This window comes from Ochotona curzoniae, unplaced genomic scaffold, assembly GCF_017591425.1.
Source record: "Ochotona curzoniae isolate NIBS_2020 unplaced genomic scaffold, NIBS_Ocur_1.0 contig_3622, whole genome shotgun sequence".
In the NCBI taxonomy this organism is placed as follows: Eukaryota; Metazoa; Chordata; class Mammalia; order Lagomorpha; family Ochotonidae; genus Ochotona; species Ochotona curzoniae.
This window is the reverse complement of record NW_024465926.1, coordinates 8,805,095-8,824,911: the sequence shown is the minus strand read 5'-3', so window position 1 is coordinate 8,824,911 and position 19,817 is coordinate 8,805,095. Positions and strand designations below refer to the sequence as shown.

Below are 19,817 nucleotides of genomic sequence, written 5' to 3'. Positions count from 1 at the left end.
TGTTTGTTTGTTTGTTTTAAAGATTCATTTCTAAAAAGATTTATTTATTTTTATTGGAAAGTCAGACATACAGAGAGGAGGACAGACAGAGGAAGATCTTCTGTCCAATGATTCACTCCCCAAGAGGCCACAGCGGCCGGAGCTGAGCCCAGCCAAAGCCAGGAGCCACGAGCCAGGAGCTTCTTCTGGGTCTCCCATGTGGCTGTAAGGTCCCAAGGCTTTGGGCTGTCCTTGACTGCTTTCCCAGGCCACAAGCAGGGAGCTGGAGGGAAAGTGGAGCAGCTGGCACACCAACCAGCACCCACACAGGATACCAGTGAATGCAAGGCAAGGACTTTGGGCACTTTCATTTGTTTGTTATTAAGATTTATTTTTATTTATTTGAGAGGTAATGTTACAGTGGGGAGAAACACACACAAGTGTCTTCCATCTGTTGATTCGCTCCTTAAATAGCCATAGCAGGGCCCAGCGCGTTGGCCTAGCAGCTAAAGTCCTCTCCTTAAAAGTGCTGGGATCTCACTTGGGCACCGGTTCTAATCCTGGCAGCTCCACTTTGCATCAGCTCCCTGCTGGACTCATGAGTGGTTACCTGTCATGTCTGGTTTCTGTCTCATTGTTTCCATTTCTTTCCTGCACCATGCTATGTTGTATGAACAGAGTTGCCCTCTAGACCCAGCCGACAGAGGATAGACACTGGGTTCTAAACGTGTTTGGGCCTTTATGAATTGTGCTACTGGAAATAGTCTGAAAAGGACTTCTCACTGCTGCTGCCACCTCCAGGACCCGTCTTTGCGCCTTGTTCATCCTCGGTCTCCTGGGCCTTTGGTTAATCCCATCGTGTCTCCAGGCACTTGATCTGTAACACAGATGTCAGATCTCCACTGTGAGATTCCTAAAAATAAGGTCAAGGTGCCCCTCAGACTTGCGTGTTCCCAAGGAGTCCCATCCGGCTCGTGGACCTGCTTGCCTGTCAGTCACTGAGCCCCTTGCCCCGCTGTGTTCCCCTGCAGATGACGTGCTGACGAAAGATGCAGGGGAGTGTGTGATCTGCCTGGAAGAGCTGCTTCAGGGGGACACGATAGCCAGGCTGCCCTGCCTGTGCATCTACCACAAAAGGTAGGAGGGTCCAGAAGGGCCAGATCAGCTACCATCCTGTCCACTTCTGTTGTGTAACAGCTCCTGCCATGCCCGTAGGAGGGTGGGAGCGTCCCCGTCAGCCTCCAGAAGGGGCTCTCTACGTGACAGTGAGAATGAAGGTGCCACAGCTCCAGGCTGCTGGCCGGTGCGTGCTCTGGGATCCCCTCAGCCTCACCTGCAAATGAGATGTGGCGTGGCAGGTGTGTTCACTGCCCTGCACTCCCCCCATCTCCCCGACGCCCAGCATCAGGAAGAGCTGCCACTCATGCATGGGTTCAGGGCGCAAGAGCTGCTCCAGTGAGTGGGACTGAGATGCGTGCTGGGCTCCAGGAGCCTTGTTCTCATTCCCCACTGGAAAGCAGACCCCTCCTGGCCAAGCCTGGAGGACACTGCATGCCTGTGGCCTGCTGCTCTGCAGCCCCTTGCACCCAGAGCTCTTTCCTGAAGCTCAGGCTTTTTGCAGACCTGCCTCAGGGTCATGGGGTGCCAGGGTGGCAGCCCTGCCTGGCACAGTTGTGACTGGTATAGAGTGGGCTCCCAGTCAACCAGAGTGAGGGGCTGTCATTCTGGGTACATTTCCCAGCACAGAGCCCTACAGCCAGAAGTTTCTAGAAAAGGAAACCTCTGGCACTTTGGGTGGTTTCAGCATGTTGTCTGCCCAGTTCCTGCTTTGGAGACATCTAAACATTGGCTTACGAATCGGGAAGCTGTCTCAAGTCTCAGGCAGTCTCTATTCCTCTTTCGCACAGACCCTGAAGGCGGCCTTGCTGTCAGCCTTGCTCCCGGGATGGCTTTGCTGGCGAAGGCCCAGCTCCTCTTCCCCTCTTTTCTGAGAAGGACTGAGTGCAGAGTTCAAGCCAGGCAGCACTTGGGGTGCTCTCCTGACAGGTCAGCTGACCCAGGAGCCCCAAGCTGCCCAGAGCTGTGGCCTACGAGGTCCACCTACTCTCGCCTTCCCACTGGCTGTGTTGCTGTCCCTGCTGTCCCCCTCCCCGACTATAGCCACTCTCCCGGCTCCGCCTCGCAGTGCTCAAAGCCCCTCCATTGCTGACAGGCTGGCTGCTGCTTCAGAGATAGATCAGGGTGGGATTGTTCTTCCCCAAGACCCTTTCAGGGCACTTTAGGGGCAGTGACCCCAGGGAAGGGGCTGTCTGGCCAGGGGCTAACGTGCTTTCCTCTGCTGCCCCAACCCCAGCTGCATAGATTCGTGGTTTGAGGTGAACAGATCTTGTCCAGAACACCCTGCGGACTGACCCTACCGGGTTTGCTTGCCGACTCCTCTCAAAGGTGAGCCTGTGAGGGGGGTGCTTCTAGCTCCAGGCTCAGGGTCACAACTCCAGAGGGGGCTTCGGGGGTGGGGGAAGCTGGGCCGTCCTCAGACACCCCACCGAGAAGACAGTGGGAACAGAGGCAAGCTGGGAGCATCTCACCCATCAGTGGTTGTCCGGAGGCAGGGGTGCTTTTCCTTGCGGGGAACGGTGAGGTGTGGAAATGCCGTGTGGGTAATTAGCAAGTTCTGGGCAGTGAGTAGGGCAAAGGGAATCTCAAGCAGCGGGGATCAATCTCCCTGCAGAAAGCTCTGGAAGATCCCCAGGAGGGTGGCGCCATGTCCATACCCAGCTCCGCCCAGCCCTCATACCTCTCCTGGAGTCCCCACTTCTCTGGTAACGGGGGGCTAACTGCCCTCCTGCCACCCTGGGGATATGTTGCCTGTCAGCTACTGGTTCTGGCACCTACAGGGCACCTCTCTTACCTAGCACACCGCTTATGGGTGCCTCTGAGGCCACCAGCCCAGACCTGACCCCTGTGCCTTCCCGGGTCCCCACCAACAGACAAACAAAAGCCCCCCCTCACTGCACTCCCACCTAAAGGTTCGGGGGCCTCTTTTTTCCCTTCTCCTTTTCTCTCTCCTGTTTTTGTTTTGTTTTCTGTTGTTAGGTTTATTTTATTTATTCCAAGTAACCTCCCAGAACAGATGATGATGTCAGACAAATCAGGGACATTTGCTCTTTTTACCTTCACCTCAAAAACCAATGACATGGGGAGAAGAAAAAGCCAGGGAGAGGGAGCGGAGGCCAGCCCCGGAGCACAGGTCCAGATTCCGGCATGATGTTTGGCCTTGGGGGTCCCTGCGCAGCTGGACCCTGGCGGGACGCAGCGTCCAGCCCACAGCCAGACGGAGCACGACTCACTCCTTGCGGTCCACACAGGGACAGCAGCCCCTGTCCCCGAGAGGAGGCTCACCGGACACGGGCAGAGCTGAACTTGGGACACCAGTGGGGACAGGGCACACCTTCCGCACCGACTTCCAGGAAGCGGCTCTCCCTCCCTCCCCGAGGACACCAGAAGGGATGAGAGTGCGTCCGAGAGAAGAGCGAATCCACCGCGATCCCTGCCCGCAGCCTGCAGCCTGCAGCCCTCGGCCAGGAGGGCAAAGGGCCTTTTCTTTTTCACCTTTGAAAGGCATTGTGGGTCTGTCTTTAAAGTGTTTACAAAAAAAAAATTATTTAAAAAAAAATAAGTCTAGTGTCTCCTGGTGTTTCCCCTCGTGATGTTTACAGAAGGCTGTGTGCTGGCCAGCTGCAAGCTGCTCGGTGAGAGAAAGGGCCCGGCCTGGCCTCCTCGCCAGTGCTGGCGGCCCGAGCACCAGGCCTCTCCGCTGGCCCCGGCCAGCATCACCCTCTCACCTGCCGCTGCTTCCCATTTTTTTCCGGCTTGGTTTTGCACTTTTTTCCTCTTGGGACCCCAAAATCTTTACTTCATTGCCAAACAACAACAATAACACAAACCCCCACCAAGGACTCCGGTCCCACCTTACACCATTTCTTTTCTTCCTCTCCTCCCGGCTCCGGTCAGTTGGGAGCTTTAAGGATCACAAGTGTCTTGCAAAAATGCCTGAACGTTTTTCTTGTGCCCTTGTGGATTTTCTTTTTCCAGGAAACTTAGAGACTTGAATAAAGAAACAACAGTACAAGCAGCTGTGTTATCAGGCACTCCATTGGAGAACACTTAGCCCTTGGCGTTCACACATGGCGTCGGCCCATGCCAGATAGGTTTCTGTATTTATATATTAAAATTTAAAAAACAAAACAAACAGAAAATTTAAAAAATGTTTAAAAAAATTGTTCCGAGCTTGGGAGAGAAGCTTTCTTCATTAGTTGAGGTGTTTTGATATGGTATTAAAATAATGTCTAATGAAAGATGCACTGTGTGGATTTATTTGAATGAAGCATTGTTAACACTGTCCAGGAATGGGGCAGAGGCTGATCTCCCGCTCCCGCCTGCACCTCCCTCCTGAGCATCCCTTCCGGCTCCCCCGTGGGGCTGCAGGTGTGGCACATAGCTCTCCCGGGGCTGGAGGAGCCAGGGTGAGCATAGGTCAGCCGCAGGAGCCGAATGACCCTCGGAAGTAAGCACCACGCAGCCAGCTTGCTGCCATCGTAGTGGCTGTGGAGAGGTGCCACCAGGAAGATGTGCGGGGCCACTGGCCTCACAGCCACCTGCCACCCCATCCCAAGTCCCACAGCCCTGCCTGTTGCTGTCTGCATCTCCGTGCTGACTCACGGGCCTGCTCCATCGGGGCCCAGGAAGAGGCCCGGGTTTGGGGCCCAGCCAGCTCAGAGCCCTTGAACCAGAACCAGCCGCTCCAGCTCACAAAAATTGGCAGTGCCAGCGGGAACTTCAGGGGAGGGGAGGGGCAGAAGCGCATGCCTGGCCCCGTCTCTGGCCAGACAGGCTCCCAGGGGGCATTCCAGGGCCTCCTTCACAGCCTGCGAAGGAAAGCTCTGGAGGGAGGTGACTCCACACATTCGTTACCGTGTTCTTGCTAGACCTGCCCTTTGAGCTGAGGGCTCAGGGTGCCACCAGGTCCAAGGGTCTAGGCCATCCCTGCTGCACTGGTCTCTGGCTCCACAGTCATCTCCCTCAGATGCTTCCTGAAGTACCTGGCGTGTGCAAGGGCCTTCACCCCACAACAGCAGGCATGCATGAGCCAAGGCAGACAGGCAAGCACACAGCATCTGAGAAATACTGAAGTTCAAGGGGCTCAGCCTCCAGCTCACATCAGCCCACAACAGAAAGCCCAGGCTCTGTTGACGCCGTCATGAGAAGGGATGGCAAGAATGTGGGCTCCGAGAGGTTGCATCTGGGCTCCTACTTCCCTGCAAGAATGACCTGGGAAAAAGGACTTGATTCATCTGAACTTTGGCATCATGACACGTGAAGCAAAGACAACAGCACGCAGCCCAGCAGAACCCCAAGGGTCGGGGCACCTGCCCTGAAGGCCTAGCACTTGCACAGTAGGCTCCCTGGTGGCTCTGTCACCGCAAAGGGCACCGTTCTATTCACAGCACCTCTCGCTTCTGCCTGGCAACTGTGTCTCCCTGTTCTATATTTAATTCCACCAGCAAAGCTGGCGGGGCAGGGCCCAGCTCTGAAGATCTCCTTGCCTGACCCCTGGACCCGGAGACAGAGACCATGCACACACCCACCTTGGAGGCTGTTGGTTCAAGCCCGGCCACTATGGCAGAGCCACCAGTGACCGAGTGGCTGTTGAATTGTGTGGGGCAAGGCCGTGGCCCACACTGGGTGCTAATCCAGGCTTTTGGGGGCTGGTGCTCATCCTCCCAATCCCCACCCCCGCTGACTTCTGCTCCCGCCTGGCACAGTGCAGCCCTCTGCTGGCTGTCACGTCCTCTGAACTTGACCCAGGGTGGGACTGGCTGTCTGGGCTGGTGCTTCTCCCTCCTCCTCCTGCTCCCCACCCCCCACAAGGCTCCCTATACTGTTCCTGCCCTGCCCTTCTAGGGGAAGATGACTTGGTGGAGCGGGCAGATGTCTGCAAGGGCCCAGCTCGCTTTTCTGGGGTTCCTGGACAGGAACTCCTCACTGAGACCATACATCTAATAGCCATTTAACTGCTGTTGGGGTTTATAGGAGAATGTCCTTATTCTTAGGAGATGGATGCTGAATTATATAGGCGAATGATTTTAAGAAACATGTAATCAAATTCTGAATGATTTTCCCTACCCCCTTGCAAAGAAAAGTACACACACAAAGCAAATAAGGCAAAATATTCATTGTTTGAATTTGCAGTGGCTGCTTGTTTCCGTGAATGGTGTACTTGTTCTTTCAACTTTTCTGTATGTTTGGAATTTTTCTTAATTAAAGAAAATGAATTTATGGAAAAATGATTATTTGCTGAGTGCCTATCAGCTGCCAGGCCTCCAGAGGGTGCATCGTGGAAGAGACTGCCCCTGCAGAACCACCACCACCACACCAGAGGGGCCCCACAGTTGGATTGCTCAGGTGCTGGATCGGTCAAAGGAGGAGGGCCAGCAAGACTGGCCACCAGACCGCTCCTCCCCCATGGTATAGCCTCCGCTCACCCCTAGGGCAGCCAGAGGACAAATGTCACAGGAGTGTGTCCATAAGGCTCCATTCTGCGTCACTGCTGCTGGGAGAGACCCATGTTGACACAGGGAAGGAGAGGGTTCTGAGGATTGAGGGGTTGTGGGGCTGCTCCCTCAACCCAGGGCCTAAAAATTTGCTGGGATAGATGAGGGCTTTGTGGGTGGGTCCCCAAGAAGCTCAGAGATGAGTTGTTGCAAAGTCCCTTAGCAAGCCCGAGGCACAGGGGTGAGGGAGATGGGATTGGCACCATCAGCTCCGGGAGGTGTCAGAGATTTTTCCAAGCCTTCATCCCAGTGGTTGGCTGAGAACCACCTGAACAAGGGGTGGATTCCAGACAGCAGGTGTCCAGAGCAGAGGTTGGTGGGGATGAAGTTTATGGTGTCGGGCGCCCTCTTGTGGGTTTAGGAAGGAACAACTACCAAGTATGGGAGATGAGCTCTGGCCAATAGGATCCACAGATGGGCCCAGAGGTAGGTAAAATGACTTTGAGGGCACAAATGCTGGAGTTGCCAGGACACCACACCATGAGGAGTGTTGTCAAGTTCCAGCAACTGCTTGAAGAATATACTCACAATATCCTCAGGCCCTGTGTTGGACTCTGTAGCAAAATATCAGCGGGAAGACAGGGAACTGACTTGCTGGCAACCCGGTTCTGGCCCCAGGCTGCAGTAAGTGAGCAAATAGTCTAAAGTCATGGTGGTGCTGGGCTGGCCAGAATGGGAAGGCAAAGTGGGGATGGGGCTGCCACCTGCTGATGTCAGGTAGCAGGCAACCTATCAACAAATTCTTTCCTGTCCCAGGAAAGGGGTCCTGGTTCTCTGGATGTGGGAGTGCTTGGGAGCAGTAGCTGGCCTCATCCTAGGCCTGGAATGCACTCTGACACCCAGGAAGGGACTGTGGCAGCGGGAAACAAATGGCTTCATTAGTGTTTGCTGGACCAAAGGTTCTTTCCTTGCAAAGTCAGCTACATGAATGAAGTTTCTAGAAGGTAGGGGCTCTGAAGTCAAGGCAGTAAGGGGAGGAAGGTCTGCAGGGCCACTCACAGCACCTTGCCTGGGTTCATAAGGCCTTGAGGATCCAATGCAGCCTTCAGCTGCCGCATGGTCTCCACGCCCACCACGCCCACCTCCTCCTGCAGTAGCTGCCGCTTGCCCAATCCAATCCCATGCTCCCCTGTGCAAGTTCCGTGGAGTGCCAGAGCACGCCTGAAAGGCCAAGGGGGACACCCTCAGCCCTCTGGCCCAAGCTTTCCCTACCCCCACTACCCCCTACCCCGGACTGGGCACCCACCTGCCCAGATCCTCAGCAAAAGCCTTGACCCTATGGAGCTCCTCAGAATCCTCCGGGTTGACCAGCAGGATGCAGTGGAAATTGCCATCACCCACATGCCCCACAATGGTTCCTGGGGGCTCAAAGAACACAGCTGTCAATGCTGCCAGCCCAGCCCTCATGCCATCTGCCTTTCCTCTGCCCTGCCCCGCCCTAGGCACCCCTCCTCTTAAACCTGAACAGGCAGAACCTGTGAGTCCTGAGGCCTTCAGCTCCTCCTTTGTCTGCACCAGGATCTCTGGCAGCCGGGAAATGGGTACACAGACATCCGTGGAGTAGCCCTGGGTTAGAGGGCCAGCCGGTGAGGCCCCCGTCAGCCCCCACCTGCCCCTAGGCCCTGGCAGTTCGTCCAGGTGTGTTCCCCAGGCCTTGGGTTCCCACCACTCCATCCTGGCACTTTGGCCTAGGCCAGCTCCCAAGGGTTTAACATGTGTCAGTGAGTTAGTCTGTCTCCCCACCCCCATTCCACCCTCCAAGTACTGGTTACTTGTTCAGCTAGGCCCTGCCCACTATGGCTGGATGCTGGATTGCAAAGTAGGAGGGCCAAGCCGCAGGGTCACACCTCCACCCCCTCTCACCTTACAGCCAGGCCGCAGGGCCAAGGCCGCGTACCAGGCGTTGTGCCGTGCCGCCCAGAGCCGGCTACGCTGCTCGGCTTCGCTGGCCCAGGAGAAGTGAGCGGCTCCGTTGTGCTGGGCGATCTCTTCTGCAGCAATGGTGAGGGTGGAAGAGGGCTGGCAGCAGCCCGATGTGGGGCAGGTCAGGCCCCTGGCCCTCCCCTCCCTTCCCCTCTAGCACACCTGCGCGCTGCACTTGTTCAGCCAGTGCCTGTTCGGAGCCGTGGAACTCCAGAAAGAGCGTGGGCGCCACGGGACAGTGGAGTTGGCTGTGCCTGTTGCAGGCATCCATCATGACGTCATCCAGGAACTCTAGGAGCAGAGAGAGGGCCAAACCAGGTAAGCCCAGGCTGTCAGATGGGGTCTCTTCCAGAGAGCACATCCTGATCACGCCCAGGAGCTCACCGATACGGGCCACGGGCACCGCAGCCTGGAGAATCTGAACGGTGCAGTCCACTGCAGCCTGGACACTGGGGAACGCACAGGTAGCGGCCACCGTAGCCTCAGGTGCAGGGTGCAGGCGCAGGGTGGCGGCTGTGATGAGCCCCAGGGTCCCCTCAGAACCCACGAAGAGACCGGTGAGGTTGTAGCCAGCTGCAGACTTCCTGTGTGTAGAGAGGGAGTTCTGTCCAGCATCTGGAATTGGGGGGGATCAAGAGGGGTGCACCGTCCCCCGGCTGGGACTGGCTCAGAGTCAGGCGGGGCACAGCAGGCGCTCACCGGAAGTGGCGGCCCTGGCCTGCGGTATGAAGCAGCCGTCCATCGGGCAGCACCACCTCCAGGTTGAGCACATTGTCCCGCATGGTGCCATAGCGCACAGCGTTGGTGCCCGAGGCCCCTGTGGCCGCCATGCCACAAAGAGAGGCGTCCGCACCCGGATCTGGGGGTGCACAGCGGAGAAGGGCAGTTCAGGTCCCCCATGAGAGAGGTGGGGACAGGGCGAGGGAGTGTCCTGAAGATCCACATCAGTTCTGCCTCCCAGCATGGGGTGGGGGTTGGTCAGCCCCACACCTACCCACGGGAAACCAGAGGCCACTGTCGCGTAGCTGCTTGTTGAGAGCTTTGCGCGTGACACCAGGCTCCACCACCACAGAGAAGTCCTCGGGGTTCAGCTCCAGGATCCGGTCCATGCGCGTCAGGTTAATGCAGACCCCGCCCTGGAGGGAGGTGCCCGGCGTGAGGGGGGCCATCCCACCTTGGTCACCCACCACCCTGCCACATCCCCGCACCGCCCTGAGTCCCAGCCTGGCTCAGCCCCAACAGCCAGGCCAGGCTGCAAACGGTGAAGGAGGCAGCCACACGGGTGCCAAATCACCTCCTGCCCTCCGGTGGAGAAGGTGGGGGTGAGGAGGGGCAAGGGGTATGCCACCATACCTGCGTGGCACAGACGCCCCCTTCAAGGCCGGTGCCGGTGCCAAAGGGGATGATAGGCACGCCCTGGCCATAGCACAGCGCCGCCAACCTGCTGACCTGCTCAGCGCTCTGGGGCCACACCACAGCATCCGGGGGCTGGCACCTGCAAGTGGGCCATGGGCAGGGTCAGCTCGCCCTGCAAGACCTCGCAAGCGGCCAAGGGCCGAGGACACCGTCTCAGAGTGGACAAAGTCAGGGCACCCGAAGCAGGTGCAGGGGCTGGAGGGAAGGGGCGAGGAGAGACCCCCTGCTAGCCTCCCCCCACCTCACCGGTGCATGGATTCATCACGCCCGTGCTGCTCCCGCACCACAGCGGCAGTGGACACGTGCGGGCTCCCCACCACCGCCTTCAGGGCCTCCACGAAGCCCTCGCTGAGCATGCCCTGTTGAGAGAGAAATGCGTCGCCAAGGACAACCCTGGCCACAGGCCAGCCCTGGTCGCAGGCGGGAGGGGACAGGGCTGCCCGGGGGGCTCGAGAACCCGGGCCTCTCTCCCATCCTGCCCTACCTGTGTCCCCTGGGAGCTGTACCCCCTCCAGAGGGGCAGCCCCGAGAGGGCCACCCGGAGCAGGCGGGCCATAACTACACAGCTACACCAGCAGGTGAATGGCCTCGGGCACCGCGGCCCAGCCCATTGGCTGAGCCGGAGGTGGAGCCTGCTTAAGGTAGCCCCGGCTTAAGGCGGCCCGAGTCGGGGGCGGGACCTGTGGGTGTCCTCCGAAGGAGAGGTGGGCTCAGCAGACACCTTGGGGAACAGGCACAGCAGCCACTCTTAGGCTGAGGACTCCTCCATGGCCCTAGGGCAAATGGACTCCTGGGAGAGGATTAGCAGTCCCCGCTTCTCCCATTACCTCTGTTTTCAAGCTGCAGCTTCCATTCTTGTGCCTTTGTGCCATCCAACTCCAGTCAGGACGCCTCCAGGCCCCCCAGGTGGCCTTGTCACATGCTGTGGCCTCCTGCGCCTGAACCACCTGCAGACTGGCCAGCGTCCCAGTTTGTCACCTCCCTGCAGATCTCAGTCAGTACAATGCCACTGTCAGGGAGGTCCACCAATCAAAGAGGATGCAAAGAAGGACACTGTGGGGTGTGGTAAGGCCGTGGGACAAGCCAGGAAGGCTTCCTAGAAGAGGAGTAGTGAGGATGAGCCGTTTCCCAGGTAGGTAAAGGAAAAGACTAGAGTCTTTGCAGTCCCCACCATATCCACCCCCTTCCAGGGTACACCACCACCACCAGCAGCTGCAGCAGCTGGGAAGGGCCCAGGACACAGTGCCAGCACCTAGCCTCTATTTCCCTCCCAATGAAGTCAGGAAGAAAACCCCTCCCTTGTCCTGCTGGGTTCTTCAACAGCAAGACTTTAAAAAAAAAAAAAAAAAGATTTATTTATTTTTATCCAAAGTCAGGTATATAGAGAGGAGGAGAGACAGAGAGGAAGGTCTGTCTGATGATTCACTCCCCAAGGGGCTGCAATGGCTGGAGCTGAGCCAATCCGAAGCCAGGAGCTGCTTCTGGGTCTCCCACACAGGTGCAGGGACCCAAAGCTTTGGCCTGTCCTCCACTGCTTTCCCAGGCCACAGGCAGGAAGCTGGATGAGAAGTGGAGCTGCCGGGATTAGAACCAGCACCCATATGGGATCCTGGCGCGTTCAAGGTGAGGACTTTAGCCACTAGGCCACACCGCTGAGCCCACTTCAACAAGACATTTAAATGAATTTGCCAGATCACAGAATTAGCACAGATTCGGCACTGGCTCTCAGGATTCCTGACTTGAGGCAGCCTCTAGGCTACAAACTACAAGGCATGGGTCCAACAGTGTTTTGTTTTGTGTTGTTTTAAGATTTAATGATTTTGGGCCTGGCGCAAGTGGTTAAGGTACTCGCTTTGCATGCCCTGGGATCCCATATGGGCACCGGTTCTAATCCTGGCGGCCCTGCTTCCCATCCAGCTCCCTGCCTATGGCCTGGGAAAGGAGTCGAGGATGGCCCAAGACTTTGGGACCCTGCACCCGCGTGGGAGACCCGGAAGAGGCTCCTGGCTTCGGATCAGCATAACATCGGCCGTTGCACTCACTTGGGGAGTGAATCATCGGATGGAAGATCTTCCTCTCTGTCTCTCCTCTCTCTGTATATCCGCCTTTCCAATAAAAATAAAATCTTTTTAAAAAAAAGATTTAATGATTTTTCTTTGAAAGATTTTACAGAGAGAGAAATGGGGAGACAAAGATCTTCCATCTGCTGGTTCAATCCCCAAATGACCACAACTGCCATAGTTGTGCCAATTCAAAGCCAGGAACCAGGAGCTTCTGGGTCTCCCACGTGGGTGCAGGATCCCAAGGCTTTGGGCCATCCTCCACTGCTTTTCCAGGCCATAAGCAGAGAGCTGGATGGGAAATGGAACATCTAAGACACGAACTGGTGCCCATATGGGATTCTCATGCCTGTGAGGCAAGGACTAGCCAATTGAAGCCATCGCACTGGGCCCTCCCTCATTCTTCTCTATTTAGTTACAGTTATTCTATAAGGGAGAGTGCCACTGCTCCCTCATTTATTTACTGTCTGTCAGTGTGGACTTGTGTATAATTATCATATTCTGTAGGGTGTAATCTAGTGCTGTTATCATTCACGAGGGTTTATGGAAAATGGAATTAAGTTTGTTTTGGTGCAGCAATGTTTGAAAGCCATGTGCAGAACTCCCCGAGGACTCTTGCGTTGCTTTTCTTGTTCATATCACCCAGCTGTGTGCTTCAGGGGCCTCTTGCACAGAGTATTCTCTCCCCTTAACACCAAACCTCCACTCCCCCTCCTTTTTTTTTCAATCTATTTAAAAGGCATGAAGACAAAGAGAGCTTCTCTTCTCTTGCCCATTCCTCAACTGCCTGCAACTGCCAGGACCGAGCCAGGCCCAAGCCCAGAACTCCATCCACGTCTCCCACAGGAGCCCAAGGACTCGGAGCAACACCGCCTGCCTCCTCGCAGGACGCGCGACTGGGAAGCTGGAGTGGAAGCAGAGGAGCCGAGGGGCACCCCCATGACGGATGCTGCACCCCAATCTGTGTCCTAACCCTATGCCTAATCCCTGTGGGCAGCACCTCTTACCTTCTGATGCCCAGGCGTTCCAGCAGGTACAAGTTTGTTCCCTCAAATTAAAAAATGAAAAAAAAAATCATGGCATTTGATCTGGTAACACTTCTACTTCCCATTGAAAAACTGAGAAATAAATTTATGTTGCTGAGGCCAAAGAAAAGAAATAAAAAATAAACCTGAGAGTGGGCCCAGTAAGGAAGATTAGCCCTATCAGATAATAAAACATAGAACTTTGTGTGTTGTTTCGGCACATGGATGGACAGAAAGATCGATGGAAGCGAACAGGAAGTTTAGAGAACACATCCAAGTGCTCAGGGAAGTTTGGTGGTTGATGCAAGTGAGACCTTTAGTCACTTTAGTATAAAATGGGATTAGTACCATGTAATACAAAGGGACTTGAGACATTTGTGGAAAATTAGGAGGGACAGAACCAACTGCTTATGTGTGATGAAGGCAGGAAAGGACAACAGCCCAGTGTTCTTCAAGTCGCTTTCCTAGAAAACCAGCCTGGACTGAAACGGAACACAGAGGCATCCCCTGAGTTGGCAGAAAAGCATTATGGGTTCTGTGCAGTGAAGGATTGACTCCCCAAGTCTGGACTTGGCTAAACCGTGACCATACCTGGTTCTTGCCCAGCTCCTGGGAAGTGGCCACTGAATTCTTGCAATATTCTGTCTGATGAACATGTGACTGTTACCTTGAGGCCTTAGAGCAAGGCCTTCCATGACTCATAGTGGTGGATGTAGTGAGGAAACGGATACGAAATAAGATGCAGTCATGTGACTGTCATCTGGCTTTTGAAGGGGATGGAATCCTCTGAGGTGCCTCAAGGACACTGGGCTAAGTGTAAGGAGGCCATCCCAAGCCTGAGACCAGGAAGCTAGAAGATGGGGTGTAGGGCATTGGGTTCAGTGGGTGTGGAGTTCCAGTTTTACAAAATGAGGAGTTCTGCTGATAAACGGTGACGGTGTAACTTTGTTGGACATGTTTAATACCAATGTTTATGAGCAGAGTGACACAGAGAGAAAAGCAGAGGGCTTCCCCATGCCGTGGTTCTCTCACTGAATGCCGCAGTAGCCTGTGCAGGGCCAGGTCACACTGGTGTGCATGGAACTAAATCTGGGTCTCCCGCAGGGGTGGCAGGGCTCCAAGCAATTGAGCTAATGTGCTTGTTTCCCAGGATGCATTAGCATGCCATTGGAGCAGATACGCTGGAGCCTGAACTCAAAGCAGGTGCTCTGGTATAAATGTAGGTACCGAGATGGCCACATCACCTGCTGGACCACCATGTCCTCCAAGAGGGGACATTTCACACGTGTATTTTACTACATTTTTTTTTAAATAGGGAGAAAAGGACCTGGTACGGTGGCCTAGAGGCTAAAATCCTTGGCTTGAATGCACTGGGATCCCATATGGGTGTCAGTTTGTATCCTGGTGGCCCTGCTTCCCATCCAGCTCCCTGCTTGTGACCTGGAAAAACAGGCCTAAAGCCTTAGGACCCTGCGCCTGTGTGGGAGACCTGGAGGAAGTTCCTGGCTCCTGGTTTTGGATCAGCACAGATCCAGCTGTTGCGGTTACTTGGGGAGTGAATCATTGGACAGAAGATCTTCCTCTCTGTCTCTCCTCCTCTCTATATATCTGGCTTTGCAATAAAAATAAATAAATCTTTTTTAAAATTAGGGGGAAAAAAATCTCATATGCCCTGACTACCCCTGAAATTTCTTTACTCATCAGTACCAAAGGCTGTCTTAGATATTTTACCAAGTGCTCATTTCATGCCTCTTTCAACCTGGTGCAAACTTCGCAAGGACAAAGAGCTCTGTCTCTAGCTCACAGCTCTGCCCAGGTGTGATGCCTGCCACTCAGCAAAGGCACAATGCACTTGGTTACACGAATGCCAAAACAAGGAGAAGAGCATAAAAAAATACGTGAGCCCTAGTACTTCAGACAGAGGATTCCACAGTCTGACCAGGAAGAGGGTGTGGCTGCTAGTATATAAGCAAAACTTCATCTACATCTTTAACTTTTAGGCCAAAGTCCAAATGCAGGAATAGAAGTTCAGACTTGGGGTTTCTATTTTGTCCTGTGGAGTGGATCACTTAATGAACAGAGATTGGGCACGGTGCGATAGCGTAGTGGTTAAGATCCTCACCTTGAATGCGCCAGGATCCCATAAGGGCACCGGTTCTAATCCCGGCAGCTCCGCTTCCCATCCAGCTCCCTGCCTGTGGCCTGAGAAAGCAATTGAGGACAGCCTAATGCCATGGGACCCTGCACCTATGTGAGAAACTCGGAAGAGGCTCTTGGTTCCTGGCTTCAGATCGGTGCAGCTCTGGCTGTTGTGGCCACTTGGGGAGTAAATCATCGGACGGAAAATCTTCCTCTGTCTCTCCTCCTCTCTGTACATCTGCCTTTCCAATAAAAAATAAATAAATCTTTTAAAAAACATAAAATGAATGAATGGAGATTTCTTTCTTGCTGGGAAGGCCAGCGTTGAGTTGTCACCCTTAGTAAAGACCTCCTAGATGTGTCATGTTGTGGCAGAAGAGAGGTGAGCTGAGGGCTGAGAGCTTGTGGGAACCAATGTTGCCAGCCACCGCCTCCAGCCCTCTGTAAACGGTGTGAGACCATACCCGAGAGTACAGCTTTGAAGGTGTCATGGGACACATTCAAACTGGCACAGCTGAAACCGAACAGGATCAGGCAAAGCCAGGACCACCCAGTGTTGCCAGCACATTAACAGCAAAGAGTGAAGGCCAAGAGAGGCTGTGTGGAGGGAAGAACCTCTAAATCAAATGTCATCAGACACCTGCAGTCTGCATCTTGAGTCTTCAACATCTGAAGGATGATGTCTATGAAGAGAATTGAGAACTGCCAATACCAGCTGGGTAGGGGAGGACTAGTAAGCAGACATCTCCATTCTTTTTAGTGCGTGATGATGGCATTATCTTTAGGCCTGATACATGTTTGACACCCTCCTGGGATGTCTAGCGCCCTCTGGAAGGGCTCCATGCAGCCAAGGCTATTTTCATGTGTGTTGTTGTGGCCTTATGCTGACGCTGATACTGATGACAGAGCAGTTGGAGGGCCATAGTGCTGGCGCCAGCATCAGACTGCGCTAGTGCTAAGGTGAGCCTTCATGTGACATAGAATTTTGAAAAATCCACATATGCTTCCTGGTACTTGAAGCTTCTCCGATGAGGCCACTGGTGAGTATTAATGTGGCTGTTTAATACTGTGCAATTCAATGGATCAGTGTTTTGCAAGATCTGCCTGGCTCAGTGAACCAGTGTTTATCAACTGATCAAGGCATGATGTCACAGAGCATGCCCAGATAAAAGCTTTATTCAACGTACAAGGAAAAAAAAATCAACGAGTTTTAATGTAACAAAGGACAAAACCTTCATTGATGTGATCATGTGTCATGATCCATGATTGTGCCACATGGTGACCTCACTTTTGCAAGTAAATAAACATGGAAAAATGTTTGTGACTATCCTATGGACAAGCCCCATTATTGTTGACACTTTGAGCATTCGCTACACTTATTGTTGAGACCTATTATCATTACGGTCTCTTTATATCCTATAGTGTCACCCCAGCAAGCAGTGGGTGGTGCAACAGAAGTGGAATTGGGGGTGTGGGCATTTAGCTATGAAGACATCTATGCCCCTCACCAGAGTGGGCTCAGTTTTGGCTCTGGCTGCAGATTCCAGCTCCCTGTGGACACAGACCCTTGGAGGGTCTAGAGGATGGCCCAAGTCGTTCAGCTCCCACCACTCACGTGGGAGTTCCTGCTGGAGTTCGATCCGGAGTTCCTGCTGAGGATTTCCACTTCTCAGTGTCTGCGTGCCAGAAAGGAGAGTCAACAGCCACTAGGGCGAACAGGACGAGTGACCGGAAGACACACTGCTATCTTAGCGGGAAGTCAGTCAAGGCAATGTTTAAATACCCACTGGTTTCCAAAAACAAAGCAAAACAACCAACTTCCTTTATTTCTAAAGAGAGATCAAGAAAAAATGTGATTGTAAGTGGTACAAAGTCTTTAAAAAAAAAAGAAAGCAGGCCACATGCAAAGTGATTGCTTAGGGTTTGTCTGCATAAGGTGCTTAGGGGAAGTCATGGGGGGTGTGTGTGAGAGAGAATGTGTGGGTGGAGGGACATTTTCCCTTCATTTTGAATATTTTAGTGTTTATTCTGTTAAAACATGCACTTTTTTTTACAGAACTCAGATCACACACTTACATATTCTTGTGTGATCTGCAGTTTTTGATTTCTCAGTGGATTAGACACTTCCTTATGCGATTATTACCTGTCCTCCTCTCCAACAGATCCTCCAGTTCTGCTTGCTGTTGCCAGTTTATGTCGCTTAGACCAGCAGTGTAAGGAATAGCTTGTGCACAAGATCCAATGTGAGGATCATGGACCCTGTTACATTTTAATATAATGAATGATTTGTAAAGATTTTGATTTTACAGGTCGATCTGAATTGTGTAAACGTGTTTTTACCAATTATTCCTACCCACGGCATTATTACTCTTTAAGTGCTGGCCATCTGGTAGGTAAAAACAATGTTTTAATATTATGATTTTTTTTTAGATTTAGTAAAGATAAACATTTCTGATAAATATATCACTCTCTGTATTTCGCTAATTGTATATTCATATGTGTAGCCTATTTTTCTTATCGAAGGCCTTGTTTTTCTTTCTTTTTTTAAATTACAGAGCTAGAACTCTCACAACAATGCCTCATTTCCCCGACACTCACCACAGCCAGGCCGGATCAAGCTAAAACCAGGAGTCAGGAGCTCTGTCTGGGTCTCCCGAGCAGGTGCGGGCAGCCAAGCACTTGGGTTATTGCCTGTCACCTGGGCTGGTTAGCAGGCAACTGCACCAGAAGTGGAGGAGCCAGGAACTGAACCAGGCACCTGATACTGAGGCAACTTCTCATTCCAGTGCCTTGTTTGAATTCAAAGCCAGCTGACACCACCACACACACACACACACCTGTTAGAAAGGTCAAATCCAGAACCCCGACATCAGCAAATGTTGGTGAGGACACACAGGGCTCTTTGTTTGTTGGCACTGGCAATGCGAGATGGTATAGCTACTTTGGAAGATAGTTTGGTCATCTACCACAAAGCCAGACCTACTAACACCATCCCATCCAGCAGGCAGGCCAGAAACTTACCCAGATCAAAACCTGCAAGTAGGGCCCGGCGCGATGGCCTGGAGGCTAAAGTCCTCACCTGGAACACACCAGGATCCCATATGGGTACCGGTTCTAATCCTAAGCTCCACTTCTCATCCAGCTCCCTGCTTGTGGCCTTGGAAAGCAATTCAGGACAGCCCAGAGCCTTGGGACCCTGCACCCGCATGGGAGACCTGGAAGAGCTCCTGACCTGACTCCTGGCTTTGAATCGGGGCAGAACCAGCTGTTGCGGTCACTTGGGGAGTGAATCATCGGAGGGAAGATCTTCCTCTCAGTCTCTCTTCCTCTCTGTATATCTGGCTTTGCAATAAAAATAAATAAATCTTAAAAAAAAAAAACCTGCAAGTAGGTGTTTATGCAGAGTGGCTAGTGCTTGGATGAAAGCAAGATTTTCTTCAGTAAGAGAGTGGATAGACTGATATGTCCAGAAAGTAGAATACTATGCAGCAATATAAAGAAATGAGGTAGCAAAACATAAAAAGACATGGAGGAAACTTAAATGCACTTTAACCCATGAAGTCCCCGGTTTTCAATTCTGTGCATCCTTTATATAGGCTGATGGTACTTATGGGTTCATCAGTGAAGGTAAAAAGCTACATGCTCCAGCCAGTTGATAGTATGACAAGGCGGCACTAGGGAAACAGGAAAAAAATGAAGAATGTTCTAGATGACGTGTGTCATCAGCCATTTGACAAAACCTACAGCGACGTCTGTTGTGAAGCTTCCTCCATTGTAGCAACAGTTCCACTCCAGTGTGAGATGTTGTGGGTGGAGGGTTGGCTTGTGACTTTGTTACAGCAAAGGGGGTACTTCTGCTGAAAACTCAGTAAGTGCTCTAACAGTTGAAACAAGGGTTTGAGGGTGGGGAGAGGGGGTTGTGGGCCAAGGGATGTGAAGTCTTCCAGTACATTCTGAAGCCCTAATGTCCAACAGGTGATTGAGGTTCACCTTGTTTCCCTTGAATTAGCTCAGAAACTCTTAACTGGTCTCACTGCCCAATACACGAAAGTGGTAATTGTGTGAGGCGGGGCCGTGTTCATTACCTGTGGTATTTCACGAGTTGTATCAACTGGTCACCTTGTACACCTTAACTATATAATCTATACTTGGCCACTATAACGCTTTGTAATCTAAATCATAAGGTGTGCACTTTATGTAACAGTCTACTCTGCCTTCATAAAGCTGGTGTGTTTGAAAAGAAAGCAGCTGGAGCACGTTACAGCCAATTTTGTTAAAAGCCTGTGAGCCTAACGTCAGTGCCTCTGGAAAGCGCCAGCACGCGCGATAACTTGCTTCCTTATAGTTTCAAATGGAAATACAACGTTAGCTTTAAAAATGTACGATTTTTGTAGTTTGAGAGGAGGTGGTGGGTTGTAAACTCCGCGGGAAATGCTCACCCCGCCCTCTAACGGAGGCGGAGACTTTCCTCAGTGTCCCTGACGCGCGACCCCGAAGACTTGTGGGAAATGTAGGCCGAGGACCGCCAGACCCCTCCCCCGGAGGACCCTGGGAACGGCGAGCCGCCCCGTCCTGCGCATGCGTGGCGTGGCAAGCGGGCCGCGGGCCGCCCTTCCCCCGCCTCCATCCGCGAGCGGGTGACAGGGCCGCGGGCCCCGCGC

At 53.1% G+C, this 19,817-nt stretch overlaps 2 protein-coding genes across 5 annotated transcripts in view; one reads left to right on the top strand and one right to left on the bottom strand.

Annotated features, from left to right (window-relative positions):
• The window catches only part of ZNRF1 (zinc and ring finger 1), a 96,622-nt gene extending 90,332 nt beyond the window's left edge, over positions 1 to 6,290 (top strand). Inside the window, exons 3-5 of one of the 4 annotated variants that reach the window (XM_040982364.1) lie at positions 1,011 to 1,116; positions 2,333 to 2,424; positions 3,348 to 6,290. In XM_040982364.1, the coding sequence (XP_040838298.1) occupies positions 1,011 to 1,116; positions 2,333 to 2,390 (164 nt within the window). In that variant the 3' untranslated portion in view covers positions 2,391 to 2,424; positions 3,348 to 6,290. The other 3 variants (XM_040982366.1, XM_040982365.1, XM_040982367.1) reach the window with 3 other exon arrangements.
• A 1,085-nt stretch (positions 6,291 to 7,375) lies between these two features.
• On the bottom strand, positions 7,376 to 10,488 carry LDHD (lactate dehydrogenase D). The gene is made up of 11 exons (XM_040982363.1): positions 10,417 to 10,488; positions 10,179 to 10,291; positions 9,870 to 10,011; positions 9,511 to 9,652; positions 9,216 to 9,375; positions 8,901 to 9,100; positions 8,679 to 8,807; positions 8,457 to 8,584; positions 8,069 to 8,159; positions 7,840 to 7,951; positions 7,376 to 7,754 (listed from the first exon to the last, which is right to left on the bottom strand). Exons 1-11 carry the CDS (start codon positions 10,486 to 10,488, stop codon positions 7,589 to 7,591), a joined length of 1,455 nt encoding a protein of 484 aa, XP_040838297.1. The 3' UTR covers positions 7,376 to 7,588.
• Between the last annotated feature and the right edge of the window lie 9,329 nt (positions 10,489 to 19,817).